This window comes from Euprymna scolopes, chromosome 40 (assembly GCF_053919585.1).
Source record: "Euprymna scolopes isolate OS-2025 chromosome 40, ASM5391958v1, whole genome shotgun sequence".
NCBI lineage: Eukaryota > Metazoa > Mollusca > Cephalopoda > Sepiida > Sepiolidae > Euprymna > Euprymna scolopes.
In genome coordinates, this window is record NC_136521.1 from 42280791 (window position 1) to 42295797 (window position 15007).

At 32.4% G+C, this 15007-nt stretch overlaps 1 protein-coding gene across 11 annotated transcripts in view; it reads right to left on the reverse strand.

The window, feature by feature from the left end:
- The window catches only part of LOC145265500 (ankyrin repeat and sterile alpha motif domain-containing protein 1B-like), a 903976-nt gene that overhangs the window by 268382 nt on the left and 620587 nt on the right, over positions 1-15007 (reverse strand). For all 11 annotated transcript variants that reach the window (XM_080121395.1, XM_080121397.1, XM_080121394.1 and 8 more), the window contains 2 exons: positions 10316-10419; positions 1614-1725 (listed from right to left, as the gene is read on the reverse strand). In XM_080121395.1, coding sequence (XP_079977521.1) covers positions 1614-1725; positions 10316-10419 — 216 coding nt within the window. The remainder of the gene's footprint in view (positions 1-1613; positions 1726-10315; positions 10420-15007) is intronic.

Genomic DNA, 15007 nt, shown 5'->3' on the forward strand with positions numbered 1-15007 from the left:
TGTAATAAAAAAAAAAATTTTTTTTTTTTTTTAAATATAGAGTGATGTGGTTCTTGGTTGATTAATTGTGTCTGTGTTGGATATATACTCAAGAGTCAAAACAATGAAAAGAATATGCTGTTGTCACAGCCCTAGTAATTACTGAAGATACAGTTAAGAGACTCAGCATTGTTATCCCGTCGCGGTTAACAACCTGATGTAGGCCAGAGGAATAGTTGGTTGAAATGTCATGAAAACAACAACTATGAAGCTGATTATAACAGTACACGAATAAATAAATAAATTTTAAAAAATGACAAATTAGATTAGAAAGTTTAGTGCAATGCAAGAATTCAGTTTAATTTAAAAAAAAAAAAAAAGGGGACAAAAAAATTATGATATACAGACTCTTCACGAAACGAAAATGTCATATTGTAATCCCGTGAAGTGATCCCTCGCAAAGTATCTCAGTGTGGCAGGACCCGTCAATCGATTTGTGATCGGGTGGACATGTTGCCTCTTTGTTGATTTGTCGTGCTGGAAGGAAATCAATCTCATGCACACAGAAGAAAGAGAAACTCAATTATCTATTCTACGGATTAAATTCACGATAAGATATACAGTATATATACTTATATACAATTGCCCATAGTTCAATGTTGATTTTGACAGACTCCACTGAGCCAAAAAAGAAAAAAAATAACAATAGATTACTTTCTCTCTCGGTATAGTGGTGGAATGATGCGAGAATGTGACTTTTGGTTATTTCCTAAGCTCAAGGAAAACCTTAGAGGCTGTTGTTTTAGGACAATTGAGGAGATGAAAGAGGCTGTGACGAGGGTCATTGACACGCTCACACAAGAGGATTTCCATGAGGTCTTCTAGAAGTTGTTGAAACGGTACAAGTGTATTGCAGCTGGCGGAGATTACTTTGATGGGGACTAGAGTTTCCTGTGTGTACCATCAATAAAATTGCCCATGCAAAAAAGTCTGGAAACTTTGAAGGTACCTCGTATGTTTCTGCATCTTATCAAGAATCCTTAAATGGGAGAGAGATTCACTCAAATGTGACAACAATACTACATACATGGCCTAGTAGTAGATTTATAGAGCTAGAGAATAGCCTCGGGTGTGTTTTCTAACAGTCCCTTTAAGTGCAATTATTTTAATCTCTCTTGCACTTGGTTCGATGAGTAGATTTGCCAGGGAGTTTTTGAAATTCTTTTTCACAAGTCCCATAATTACTGGAATGATAGAAATCTTCCTAAGATTCCAGTTTCTTTTCATGGTGTACATAAGATCATGATATTTCGTTATCTTTTCCCTCTTAGCTCTGTTTAAGCCAGCATCATTGGAGGACAATAACTTCTACTAAGGTTGCTTCTTTCTTTTTCTTGTCCCATATTACTATGTCAGGTTTAATAGCTCCATTTTCTAGGTACGTAACTGTCCAAAGAGAGGAATGGGCTGGGTATAGAAGAAAGAGGGAGGAAGGAGAGGGTGGGAGAGAGGTAAAGAGGTGAAAGTTTTAATAGAAATATTCTGTACTTTTGCACTGGGCAATGTCGAGATGCCTTGCTAGTAGAAATAAATAAAAAAAAAAAAATTTCCTTTCAAAAAAGAAAAATACTCACTTATCGGTTTTACTTTTGGTAAGGATTTCGCTGCTTCTATGATTTGCCGTCGGTGTTTCTCATCTTTAATCCCAATTTCCTGGAGATCTTGATCTTCAATGATATTGCCACCCTGTAAAAAGAACAACAGCTTTAACCAACTTTGAACTAGTAAACCTCTTCATTTTTCCAGAAAAGCAGAAGGACTGATTAAAATTTGTTTGTAGTGCATGCATTCAGTAGCCCTGCTGTTTAAACATCGGCGACTACAACTCTTCAAAATCCCAGATAGCAATTTGGCAGTTTTTATAACTCAGCGCTGTACATACAGTGCCCAGCTTTCCCAAATGGTCACCTATCTGGTGATCTGGCAAGAACCGGTGTGGCAACGTGATTGCGCCATATGAGTTCCAAAAGTAATGCATCCTATTTTTTTTAACTAAAACAAAAGTTGAAGAACTACAAAAACGAGAGTGGTAACATTAAAACGAGTGACTTTTTGTGTTCCAGAATTCATTTTTCTACATAGTCACCACCATTCTCAAATATACTTTTGCCAGTGATGAGGTGGTGGCTATGCATGGGCGTCTGAAGCACGCTTTGTCACTCACATATGTATTACCCTTCTGAAATCAATGAACCCATCTCCTGACTGTGTTGAAATGGACTGCATCGGCTTTGTAAATGTTTAACAGGCGCCGGTGGATGTCGATTGGTTCAATTTTTTCTGCATGGGGGAATTTAATGACATATCTTTTCTTCTGACACACATCCATTACAAGGGTCGCTTTCTAAGAATCTCACACCGCCAATATCTGCAACAGGGAGATGAAACTTTCAGATCATGAAAGAACTAGTTATCATAACAATGCAATTCGCAATCCCCTCTGATCCATTCGGGAGAAATAAAAAAAAATAGGAGGCATTACTTTGAAAACGTCCCTCATAACTCTAATGTTTTTTTTTTTTTTGTTTTTTTTTACACATTGATCACCACTTATCAAGGCCCGGAAGCCACTCAGGGATAAGGGTTATTGCAAGTACATTACGTTAGTGTGGAGATTTGATGAAGTGTTTAATTAAGGGGGCGGTTCATTAGGAATTTGTTAACATTGGACTTGAAGACATCCAAGTTGTAGTCTGGAGGGAAGCAGGCAGATGGAACAGAGTTCCACAGGCGTGCAGTTCTAAGAAAGAAGCTTTGTTCATGGAATCTGCGTTTTGATTTAGGCACAGATATAGAGTGGGGGAAATTTTTCACAGTGGATTCAGCTAGACGGGTGTTTTTCGTGAAAGATTGGCAAAGGGGGACCAGAGATTGGAGTTCAGACGAGCACCTGCCATGGAAATAATGATAAAACAAGGATAGGCTCGCAACGTCTCTTCTGTGGGAGAGAGGTTGCAGGGTAAAGAAAAGGGCATCCCCCACTAAGCCACAAAGTCTATTTTGTACTCTATCAAGGCATGATAGGCTGTTTTTGGCCGCTCCTGCCCAGATATGGCAACAGTATTCCATCCTTGGACGTACTCGGCTTTTATATAGATAGAGAATTGCATCAGTAGGGAGATATGTTTCCTGTTGCCTCTTGCCTCCTTCAACATTTTATTGAAATTAGTGATGAAAAAACTGAAAAGTCTGCAATCAACACTGGTATTTACCAATGACGGTTTCATTTGGGTTATGGCATATAAACCATATATGGATTATTTAATGTCAATATACTTCTGTTACGTTCAAGATGTAACAATTAAAAATATGGACGATATGAAATATGATTTTAGGAACATGATATTTTCCTTTATTTTCCACAATAACAAAATAAACAAAAAGATTTGTTCACAAATATTTACAACAATAACAAAACAAATGAAAAAGCTTTGTTAACAAAAGAGACAGTTGTTTAGAATTACTACTATCAATACAAAAATAAATGACAGCTTGGTGAAACTGGGTGAAAAAACAGGACGAGGGAGAAGGAGGGGTAGTCAAAATTAAAAACAGCCAGCAGGCAAGACTCCGAGTGACTATTCACTCTATTAATAACGAAATTCAATGACAATAAGATTCCCTTTTTGTTTTTGTTTTAGACTAACGAGGGGTACCCGGCGTTGCCTGGGTGTTTGGAGGTGTGTGTGGTTTTGGGTAAATCAAAACTCCGAGGGGGGGGGGGTAAAATAAAAAAAAATTTTCTGGTAGGCAAACATGAGGATCGAACCCGAACCTTTGAGGCAAAGTTGGAAATTAAAGTGTGAAAAAAAAAAGAGTGCGACGTTAACCATTGGGCCACCGCAAGATGCTAACGGAAACACGTTTGAATTTATTTAATTACTTAAATTTGCAGGTGCACGTTATAATGACTTAATGAGGTCAACTTTTGACTGTGGGGTAGCATTTCATTTAGTGCGGGAATGCTTCTTTTTTTTTTTTTTCCCCCCAAGATGTTGGGGGTAGGGGGAAACAGCTCCACTTGTCGAAATTGAATAGCAATTGTCTTCTGATATAAGGAAATAATATTTCCATATTGATCAAAGCTGATTGCTTTCGGACATTTCCGGTGATCGAGACCGGAAAAATAACGCAAGAATTAGTGTCGCTTTTATTATAGGAAAAGGCCTAACCCACATGCAGCGAGAGAAAACTGTTGAATATTTATCTTCCCGTAGTCGAGCAAATTAAATCGACAGGCGAGCTCCGTTGTTAACTCTGAGATATTACGATTAACATGTGATATAAAAAGTTTTAAAAAGTTGTTAGGCGACTGACCGCTTCCCTGAAAAAAGCCTTTTTGTAGACATACAGAAAAAGCGAATACACATACACACATACATTTTCACTTTTATATATATAGATGTTTGATCAATAAGAAAATTTCAAAAATCTATTTACCACTAGTCCAGAAGGCAATTTCTGCAAACTTTCCGTGGGTTGAGGGGTTGTATTTTCCTTCTTTTTTTTTTTGTTTTGGATTCTTTCGGCTGGACTTATCCATGAATCAGGGACTGGAATTACCTTATTGGTTTTGAGCTAATAACTGATCTGTTTCCCTTTCCACATTTCTTTAAATGTCGCCATAAACCATTCTAGGTTATTGCAGAACCCTTTGGGACCTTCTAGATTATTCTAAAACTTCTAGATTTTTCTAAAATTTCTATTACTATACTTTGGTTTGTAAACTATTTTGAAATGGAACACGTACATCAAGTCTGTTGCCATGGTCGCTGGAAAGATGGTGGGGTCCTTCTACCGCTCCAGAAGATATCTCACTACGGATGCAATTCTCTATCTATATAAAAGCCAAGTACGTCCAAGGATGGAATACTGTTGCCATATCTGGGCATGAGCTGTTAAAAACAGCCTATCCTGCCTTGACAGAGTACAAAATAGACTTCGTGGCTTAGTGGGGGATGCCCTTTTCTCTACCCTGCAACCTCTCTCCCACAGAAGAGACGTTGCGAGCCTGTCCTTGTTTTATCGTTATTTCCATGGCAGATGCTCGTCTGAACTCCAATCTCTGGTCCCCCCTCGCCAATCTTTCACGAAAAACACCCGTCTAGCTGAATCCACTGTGAAAAATTTCCCCCACTCTATATCTGTGCCTAAATCAAAACGCAGATTCCATGAACAAAGCTTCTTTCTTAGAACTGCACGCCTGTGGAACTCTGTTCCGTCTGCCTGCTTTTTTTTTTTTTTTTTTTTTTTTTACAAAGGCATCACCACATTATCAAGGCCCAGAGGCCACTCAAGGATAAGGGTTAAAGAGTGTACAGTAGAAGTTGGTCAATATAGTAATCATTAGTAATGAAAATTTGGTAAATTTAATAACTTATATGGAACGGCTCATCAAGAACTTATTTACTTTAGACTTGAACAAAACCATATTGTAGTCAGCTGGAAAGCAGGAAAACGGAAGACAATTCCACAGGCGTGCAGTTCTAAGAAAGAAGCTTTGTTCATGGAATCTACGTTTAGGTTTAGGCACAGATAAAGAGTGGGGGAAATTATTGATAGTGTTTACAGCTAGACGAGTGTTTCTTGTGAAAGTTTGGCGAGGGGGGACCATAGATTGAAGCTCAGTTGAACACTTTCCATGAAAATAACGATACATCAGAGACAAACTCGCAACATCTCTTCTGTGAGATAGAGGTTGCAAGGAGGAGAAAAAGACATCTCCTACGAGGCTACGAAGTCTATTTTGAACTCTATCAAGGCAGGACTAGTCCTTTCTAGCAGCTCCTGCCCAGATGTGGCAACAGTATTCCATCCTTGGACGTACCTGGCTCTTATATAGATAGAGAATAGCATCAGCAGTGAGATATCTACTGGATCGATAGAAAGATCCCACCATTTTTCCAGCGGCCTTGGCAACAGATTTGATATACGTGTTCCATTTAAGATCAGGAGTAATGGTCAAGCCCAGAAGCTTGTCAAAACTTGAGGCCTCCTGAAGACGAGAGCCATTCATTTCAATTGATGACAAATGTGGATTAGAATGTTGATGATGTAAAGAGAGAAGCTTGGTTTTAGATGCATTAAAAGTAACCAGCCACTCCTTTCCCCATTGTACTATGTGCTCAAGATCAGAGGAGAGAGAATTGGAGAGAACTTGCTCGTTTACTGTCTTAGATGTGGTACCATAAATGGTAGTGTCGTCAGCATAAATGTCTACAAATGATGTAAGGATATGATTTGGAAGATCATTAATGTAGATCAGGAAAAGAGTTGGGCCCAGGATGGATCCCTGAGGGACACCGGCATTAATACTGTGAGCTTCTGATTTTTGCCCCTCAACTACTACTCTTATGAACCTATCAGAAAGAAATGATTTAATAATTGAGAAGACTTTTCCAGCTATACCATAGCTAGCGATCTTATGAAGTAAACCTTTATGCCATACCCTATCAAAGGCTTTAGATATGTCAAGAGCAATTGCCCTAGAAAGATTGCCACCGTCGAGAGATTTGCTAATCCTATGCGATATAACTGTAAGGACATCTGCTGTAGATCTAGCAGAACGGAAACCATATTGAGTGTCACTAAGAAGGTTATTTTTGTTGAGATGTTTGATTACTTCTGTATTTAATACAGATTCTAGCAACTTACTCATGACGCACAGGAGACTTATTGGCCTGTACTGAGAGGGGGATGAGCGATCACCTGAATTCTTAAATACAGGGCATACTGATGAGATTTTCCAGGGAGATGGGAAACTATTCTCCTTAAGACAACGTTTGAACAGTTTTGTAAGTATGGGCGCTAGTTCAGGTTGAAGTTTTTTGAGTACTATAATTGGAATACCATCAGGGCCAGTTGCTTTACTGGAATCAAGGTTTTTGATTAGCTTGGCAACATCACGTACGTCCGGACTACAACTTGGATGTCTTCAAGTCCAACGTTAACAAATTCCTAATGAACCGCCCCCTTAAGTAAACATTTCAGCAAATCTCCTCACTAACGTAATGTACTTGCAATAACCCTTATCCCTGAGTGGCTTCCGGGCCTTGATAAGTGGTGATCACTGTTTGTAAAAAAAAAAAAAAAAAAAAAAAAAAAACTATTTTGTGAATTAAAAGCTTTTGGGATTTGATTATTAGGACTGCCTAGAATACTTTAGAACACATTTTAAACTGTTTTATTGACTTTTAATTATTATTTTTACAGAAATCCTCCCTCGTAACACTTTTTTAAGTAGAATAATTATTTATACTAGCAGGACCTGTGGAAATTCCACATCAGCATCTTTCATATGTAATATCTTGCTGCTGAGCAGTCTGTGGATGTCTAGCGTGAATGGAGATCCTACAATATTATTGTAGCCTTTTTGTTAAAACTGCAGAAATATTTATCTAAGTAATCTGGTTAATGTAGTGTCAGAATACACCTGATTACAATTTATCTCCAATATCCTTATAGGAGTCTTTTACATATTTCCATCGTATAGAGGTCAGCGCGAACGGAAACCTAATGTAACTATCGCTAGATGTCGCATCCCTATTATTTTATCGAGCATCTTCTCTCCTCTTCTGATGAGAAGCATTAAGTTTCAAAATACCATGGTTTAAAAAGAGTTCTTACTTATCATACATCTCTAATTGATGTATCACCCTTATTGAATAAACGAATAAATCTATATATATTAATATATATTTTTATATTGTTATTTTTTGTTTTATTGATACTCTATATAAGCTCCAAAACAATTTGTTGAGCTTTGCATTATCCCAATAAGTCTTCTCTTAAAGAATCGATATTATTCTGATACTTTTAACTCTCCCATATATATATATATATATATATATATATATATATATATATATATATATATACTTCAGAATAAAGTTATCAGCTGGTATGGAAACCTGTGATTATTTGCTACCAAAGACCTTCACTTCAGATTTTACCATCCAAATTGGATGGTAAAATTCAATATCCTTTTCATTAATTTCCCTTACTCCATGATATTTAAATGCTTAAAAAGCTTTAATTGTGATTTTCCATGTCTTACTGGTTTTAGCAAATGAGGTATAAACCATCATAATTATTTGCTAATATTTTCTCCTCTGAAGAGATGGTAGACATCGAAATCCTATAGGATAAGGAGATATAATATTTCAAATGTATACAATTTTTTTTTTTTTTTTTACATGGTGGTCACCACTTATCAAGGCCCGGAAGCCACTCAGGGATAAGGGTTATATATAGAATAATAAAAAATCTTTTGATTTGAAATTTAATCCTTTCATGTCATAAATTTTAAATTTATTGAATTACTAACATTTGATATATATATATATATATATATATATATATATATATATATATATATATATATGATGATCCCCGTTTTCTATTTACAAAATTTTAGTTAAGGTTTTAAGGTTTTCTCTTTTCATCCTTATGTAGTTAAATTCTGTTTTAAAATTGAAGACTTTTGCGAAATCGGCTTATGCAAGTGCTAAGTCTATTTCTATTTAACAATTTTAGTAAAGGCTTTTCATTTTTTTTTTTTCTTCCTTATATAAATGAATTCTCTTTGGTCATTATAAACATTTTAAAAGTCGGATTATGTAGGTGCTAAGTCTGCAATAGGTTAAAGTTTATATATTTTTTTCCATCCGGGAATTTAAACTGCATTCTTTATTTTTGCATTTTTTTTATTCAAAGCTTCTTTAGTCTAAAAAAAAACCAAAAAAAAAAAACAACAACTATGTATAATTGTTCTACGTGACTTCATGTATACCACAAATAAAAAGCACGGATTTCCGAAACGATCGTACAGATAATTGACTTTGTTGTTGTTCCTTCTTATGAAACTGATTTTTAATTTAATTAAATTTTGATTTTTAAATTAAAAAATTTTTTAAAATTTTTAAATTATAAATCACATTACTTAATATATATATATATATATATATATATATATATATATATATATAAAACTCTGTGGACCATCTGACCGCCCTTGCTTGCATCTTGTCAATCAAAAACATTGTTGTCATAAAAACCAGCTTGTATTCAATAACATCTACACTTCCTTTCCACAGTCCAACCATATTGAATACAAATAAACTTCACTCTTTGCTTAATTTGTAGACATAATTTCATGATTGAAACTATGTTTTGGTTTCAGCTTCGAATCTAGCTGATGGCACTCAAATCATATTTTTTTTTTTTTTTTTACCTTTGAAATCATGACTAATAAATACGAAATATGCATAAATTAAAATCTCATATCTAAACATATTTTACGACCGAGCAACACCGGGAGTCTCTGCTAATATATATAACTTTTATTCCTCATCTTTCATTTTAATTTTATTGTTTGCTCCTCTTCAGTCTTCAACTTTTTTTTTTTTATCTTGATAAGGTTTGCTTTGTTGAAGATTTACTCTTTGATAACACACACACACACATTATATATATATATATATATATATATATATATATATGTATGTATGTGTGTGTGTGTGTGTGTGTGTGTGTGTGTGTGTGTGTGTGTGTGTGTGTGTGTGTGTGTGAATTCAGGTTTGAGATGTTCAAAACTAGGGACTAATTAATACAACCAGGTTGTTTGATAGTGCTCGATAACAAGAGCAAAATATTTTTTTTATTATTTATTCAAAGGTAAACAGTTACATATGGTCGCTACAAACAACCATCTGTTTCAACCAATGAGACTTCGTCAGGTGACCCTGAATCATTCGACGCTATAGAAAAAATAGTGTCAAATGGTTCACGATCGTCTGACAAAGTCTCATTAACTGAAACAGATGGCTGTTTGTAGCGACCAAATGTAACTGTTTATCTCTGAATATATATACATATTATAGATTCTTTTAAATATTTAAATTTCATTCAGAAAAATAAAAGTTTTCAAAATGAAAATTTATTATTTGAGCAAGGAATACAATTCAGAGTGCTTAGGAAAATACTTTGTTCAAATAATAAATTTTCGTTTTGAAAAATTATATTTTTCTGAATGAAATTTAAATATTTTAAAAAATCTATAAAATTCATTTGCTCTATCAAGTATATTCAGATATTCCCTTTTTCACTGAGATTGTCTTATATAAAAATATTACTTGCTGAAAATATTTTGTAAGACCTGATACCACAGGATTCAATAATCTGTTTCTATTCACCTCAGGATTTTGACACACACACACACACACACACACACACATATTAAATATATATAATAATAAATGAATGTCAGAAGACTTACCAAAAAATCCATGTCGTCGTAACCATTTGCCACAAGGGTGTTTTCATACTGGCCGAGACTCATATCTTCTAACCATTCTCCTACGCTTTGAATTTTTGTTTTACCTTGAGATTTTTATTTAAAAAAAAAGAAAAGATTAAAATTGATCAAAAAAATTTAAACAAATAAAATAAACAAATAAAAATTAAAGAAACGCTAACAGCAATCCTAAAAAAATTCAAGCACTTACAAAAAAAAAATTAAGCTAAATTTTACAAACTTTGAAAAAGTTATATAATTATTTTGTTTATTTTTTTAATCAAATTTTCTCCAATTTTGAACATAACTTTTAAGAAAAATTTTGCCATTTTTATGGAATTTTACAAAAAAAATATATAATAAAATAATTATTCAAACCAAATTCAAAATTTTATTCCAAATATAAGCAATAGCAGATGGCTTTAAAATAAAAGAAAACTTGTTGATGTAATCTTCACCCCCCTCCTCTTTTTTTTATTTCTATGTAAAAAAAAAAAACTATTTGATTATCCTCCTATTTTTAGTTTAGGAATCGTTTCCTTTTTTTGATTTCTATGTAAAAAAATCTATTTGATTTTCCTCCTATTTTTAGTTTAGAAATCGTTTCCTTTTTTTGATTTCTATGTGAAAAAATCTATTTGATTTTCCTCCTATTTTTAGTTTAGGAATCGTTTCCTTTTTTTGATTTCTACACAAAAAACTATTTGATTTTCCTTCCATTTTCAGTTTAGAAATGGTTTCCTTTTCCGATTTCTACACAAAAAACTATTTGATTTTCCTATTTTCAGTTTAGGAATGGTTCCTGTTGTGTCTGTATCAATAACAACACAAACGCAGAAAGTAAAGGTAAAACAAATATATTAAGACGAAAATATAATTCATATTTACAAAGGTGCAGTTGTACTGCAGTTGGAAGATTGTCCGGCAGAGGGCGTGTTACAGTCTTTCATGGACAACTGGCGCATACGTCTTGCCTATCTGGCGTTTGAACACAGCTCTCCGGTCTTGCTGACTTCATACCTTTATCTATATCTTGTTCACCCACGTATGCTAATTAGTGGGCGTCTCCACAACAGTTCCCCATCCAATTTCAACATAAAGAAAAACTATTTGATTTTCCTCCCATTTTTAGTTTAGGAATGGTTTTCTTTTCCAATTTCTACACAAAAAACTATTTTATTTTTCTCCTATTTTAGTTCACAATTTAGTTTCCAATTTCTACATAAAAAACTATTTGATTTTCTTCACATTTTCAGTTTAGTAGTGGTTTCCTTTTCCAATTTCTACATAAAAAGATCTATTTGATTTTCCTTCCATTTACAGTTTAGAAATAGTTCCCTCTTCCAATTTCTATAGCAACACTGCTTGTCTAACCTGCAATTTCTTCCATTTCAACTTCAACAATTTAGCACATTCGCTGCCAGCTATAGCTCTATTAAATTTATTGCCATTGCCAAACTATTTTTTTCTGCAATTTTCAAAAATTAAAGTCAACAAATAATACCTATGAATATAATATAGAATATTTATTAAATTTGTATTTATTTTTAAAGGAATTGTCACGAGCAAGTTTTTCTAAAGGAATTGACAGTTTTCATCAGTTTGTATATTTTTTTTTGCAATAAAATAACTCAAATTAACTTTTATTCAAAGTGAATCATTCAGCTTATAACTTATACATGTATTCACTAAAAAAAAAAAAAAAAAGATAATACATGCCAGGGTCCAAATACGAGATAACTCATAAACATTCTATTCAATATGAGTTATTTTGAAATGCCAGTTCAAGTTATTATTAAATTTGTATTATTCATTATATTCTCGTATTTGACAAATTAAATAAGAAAATATCTTAGTGTGCCAAATACGAATATCAGTTTGTATATTTTTTGTAATAAAAATTACTTAAATCAGCTTTTATTTATAGTGAATCATTTAACTTATAAATTATATATGTATTTGCTAGAAAAAAAGATATTACATGGCGGGGGCCAAATACGAGATAATTCATAAACATATTATTCAATATGTGTTATTCTGAAATGCCAGTTCAAGTTAAAGACAGTTATCGTATGTGCTGAGTGAGCGTTTACTAATAGAAAAAGAATTTCATTACTACGAGTTTATTAATAGTGGGCAAGGCTAAATAAATGTCCGAGTACAAAAATATGTGTAGTTGGCAGCAAATGTGTTAAGGAAAGTTACAATGAAACTAAGCTAATTTTTTTACAAACTTAAAAATGTCTGTAAATTTTTTAAGCAAATATCCAAGATGATAAATTTTTCTTCTTTGAAATTTTATTTAATTACATAACTCATAAACTGAAACATATCTATTGAAACATTTTTCTTGCATAACTTTTTTTTTCTTTTTTTTAACGAAAATTGTTCCAGACGAGACATGAAACCAATCGATGTAAGAAGATAAAATAAATATCACTTCGGGATCAAAAACAAAAGATAAGTGTTATATGGATAGATTCCGACCCACAAAACATAAATTATTTCGTCTTTGTTAGAAATATTGCTTATGGAATGTGAGGACTAAAAGAGAAAATAAGAGAAGCGGGGACAAATAATATAAAATTTCTTTATATTTATATTAGATTATTATTATTATTATATAGAAGTATTATTCATTCAACACTATAGACATATCTCATATATATATATATATATATATATATATATATATATATATATATATATATAAAATAAAAATGACAATTAAATTTACCAAAATAATCCAAGATGGAAAACTAAAGTATATCATAAATATTAAAGAATTAATATTCATAAAGTTATCTCAGCCAGATGTAAAAGCTCGATAAAACCAAATAGGAGATAGAGCTTATAATAAGAGCAAACAGTTAATAAAACATGTTAAAAAACACTTTGAAAAAGAGTTAAAAACATATTTAATCTGAAAAGGAAACACTTGATAAGTGGATAGTCCTTAATCCACGGAGTTTCGAAGAAATACAAGTAAGATCTTTGACTTACTTGCAGTTTCATCAAATACTTTTGTATGCAAAATCCGATCCCGCATTTTGCTAATTCCTACCCTCTGATGAGAAGGAAAGTATTTCTTCGAAACTCCGCGGATTAAGGACTATCCACTTATCAAGTGTTTCCTTTTCAGATTAAATATGTTTTTAACTCTTTTTCAAAGTGTTTTTTAACATGTTTTATTAACTGTTTGCTCTTTGCATATATATATATATATGCATACTTCATATATATATATATATATATATATATATATATATGCATACTTCCGAATAATGTAATGCAATAAACCTACTGATATGCAAATCCAATGATTATTGGACTTTCAAAATATTATTGGATGTAATATTTTATAAAGACAATCCCAGCTAAATGAAAATTGCTCAATATACCAGGTAGAGCAAATAAATCAATTTAGGAACTTAAATTTTATGATTTGAAACGGTTAATTTCAACTATAAAATTGTTATTGTATGCAAAACAAAGAATACATTTTAATAAGTATATTTCCTTAACCCATGAGTTTTCGATGTTTATTCATCTCCTCAGAGGAAAAATATTAGCAAATGTTATAAATGGTTTGCACCTTATTTGCTAACGGTAATAAACATAGAAAATAATTTAGTAATTTAAATTTTATGATTTCTGAAGTTCAATATCTAATTTCCCTTACTCTATGATTTAAAAACTTTAAAAACTTTTAATTATAATTTTCAAGATAAGAACAGTAGTCCGATGAATCCAAATAATAACACTAGTTATTATATAGAAATATTATTCATTTAACACAACCAGACATACCTCTTGATAGAAGCTAGGTAAAGATTAAAATTGACACATCCATACCAACACCAATCTAGGATTTCGGTGTTGGTACAAAAGTTGGATATGTATCACAGTTCTTCGGTGTGGCTAGATTAGTACTCGTCCTAAGCCAGGATCAATCATCTAATTGACAGTTATTTACTTTAACCACTTGGCCATGTAGTGGGCTCTGGGTTTTGTACTTGATTGGAAGTTAATTGATATTATAAAATAAAGCATTAAAAGTGAAGAAAACCATAGTTTTAAAAGAAATAGTATTTACAGGGTGGAATGATAAAATTGTCGCTATAGAAAAGACAACATGATTCCATTTCCTTTTGATTAAAACCAGTTTTCTTGTTTTGTTGTTGCAGACCATCTACTCAAAGTGGGTTATAGTCAGCTAACATACTTCCTACATTCCGGTGTAATGCTAACAGAAGCGGTGACAAGGCAAATCAGTTCCTTCGCTTTTTTTTGTTATCTCACGACTATATCTCCCTCATGCATTACGTTTTTCCTGATCGTTTTTTTTTAATTATTTTTTAATTGAAAATCTTTTTAGTTTTAGTTTTTTTTTCAAGAATTATTGAAAAATTTATTGAAAAATTTTTTTAGTTTTATTTTATTTTTTTCAAGAATTATTGAAAAAATTTTTTCACGCTTTAAAAAAAAATTTTTTAAATAAATAAATAAAAAAAAACAGAATTATTGAAAACTCTTTTTTAAGATCTTTTAAAACTGTTTTGGGAATATCATTTATCGGATACGTTTTTTTAATGATGTTTGAAATTTTGTTATTTTAATTTCAATAATTTCATTTATATACTTTTATAAACGTATGATTATTATATAAAGTCA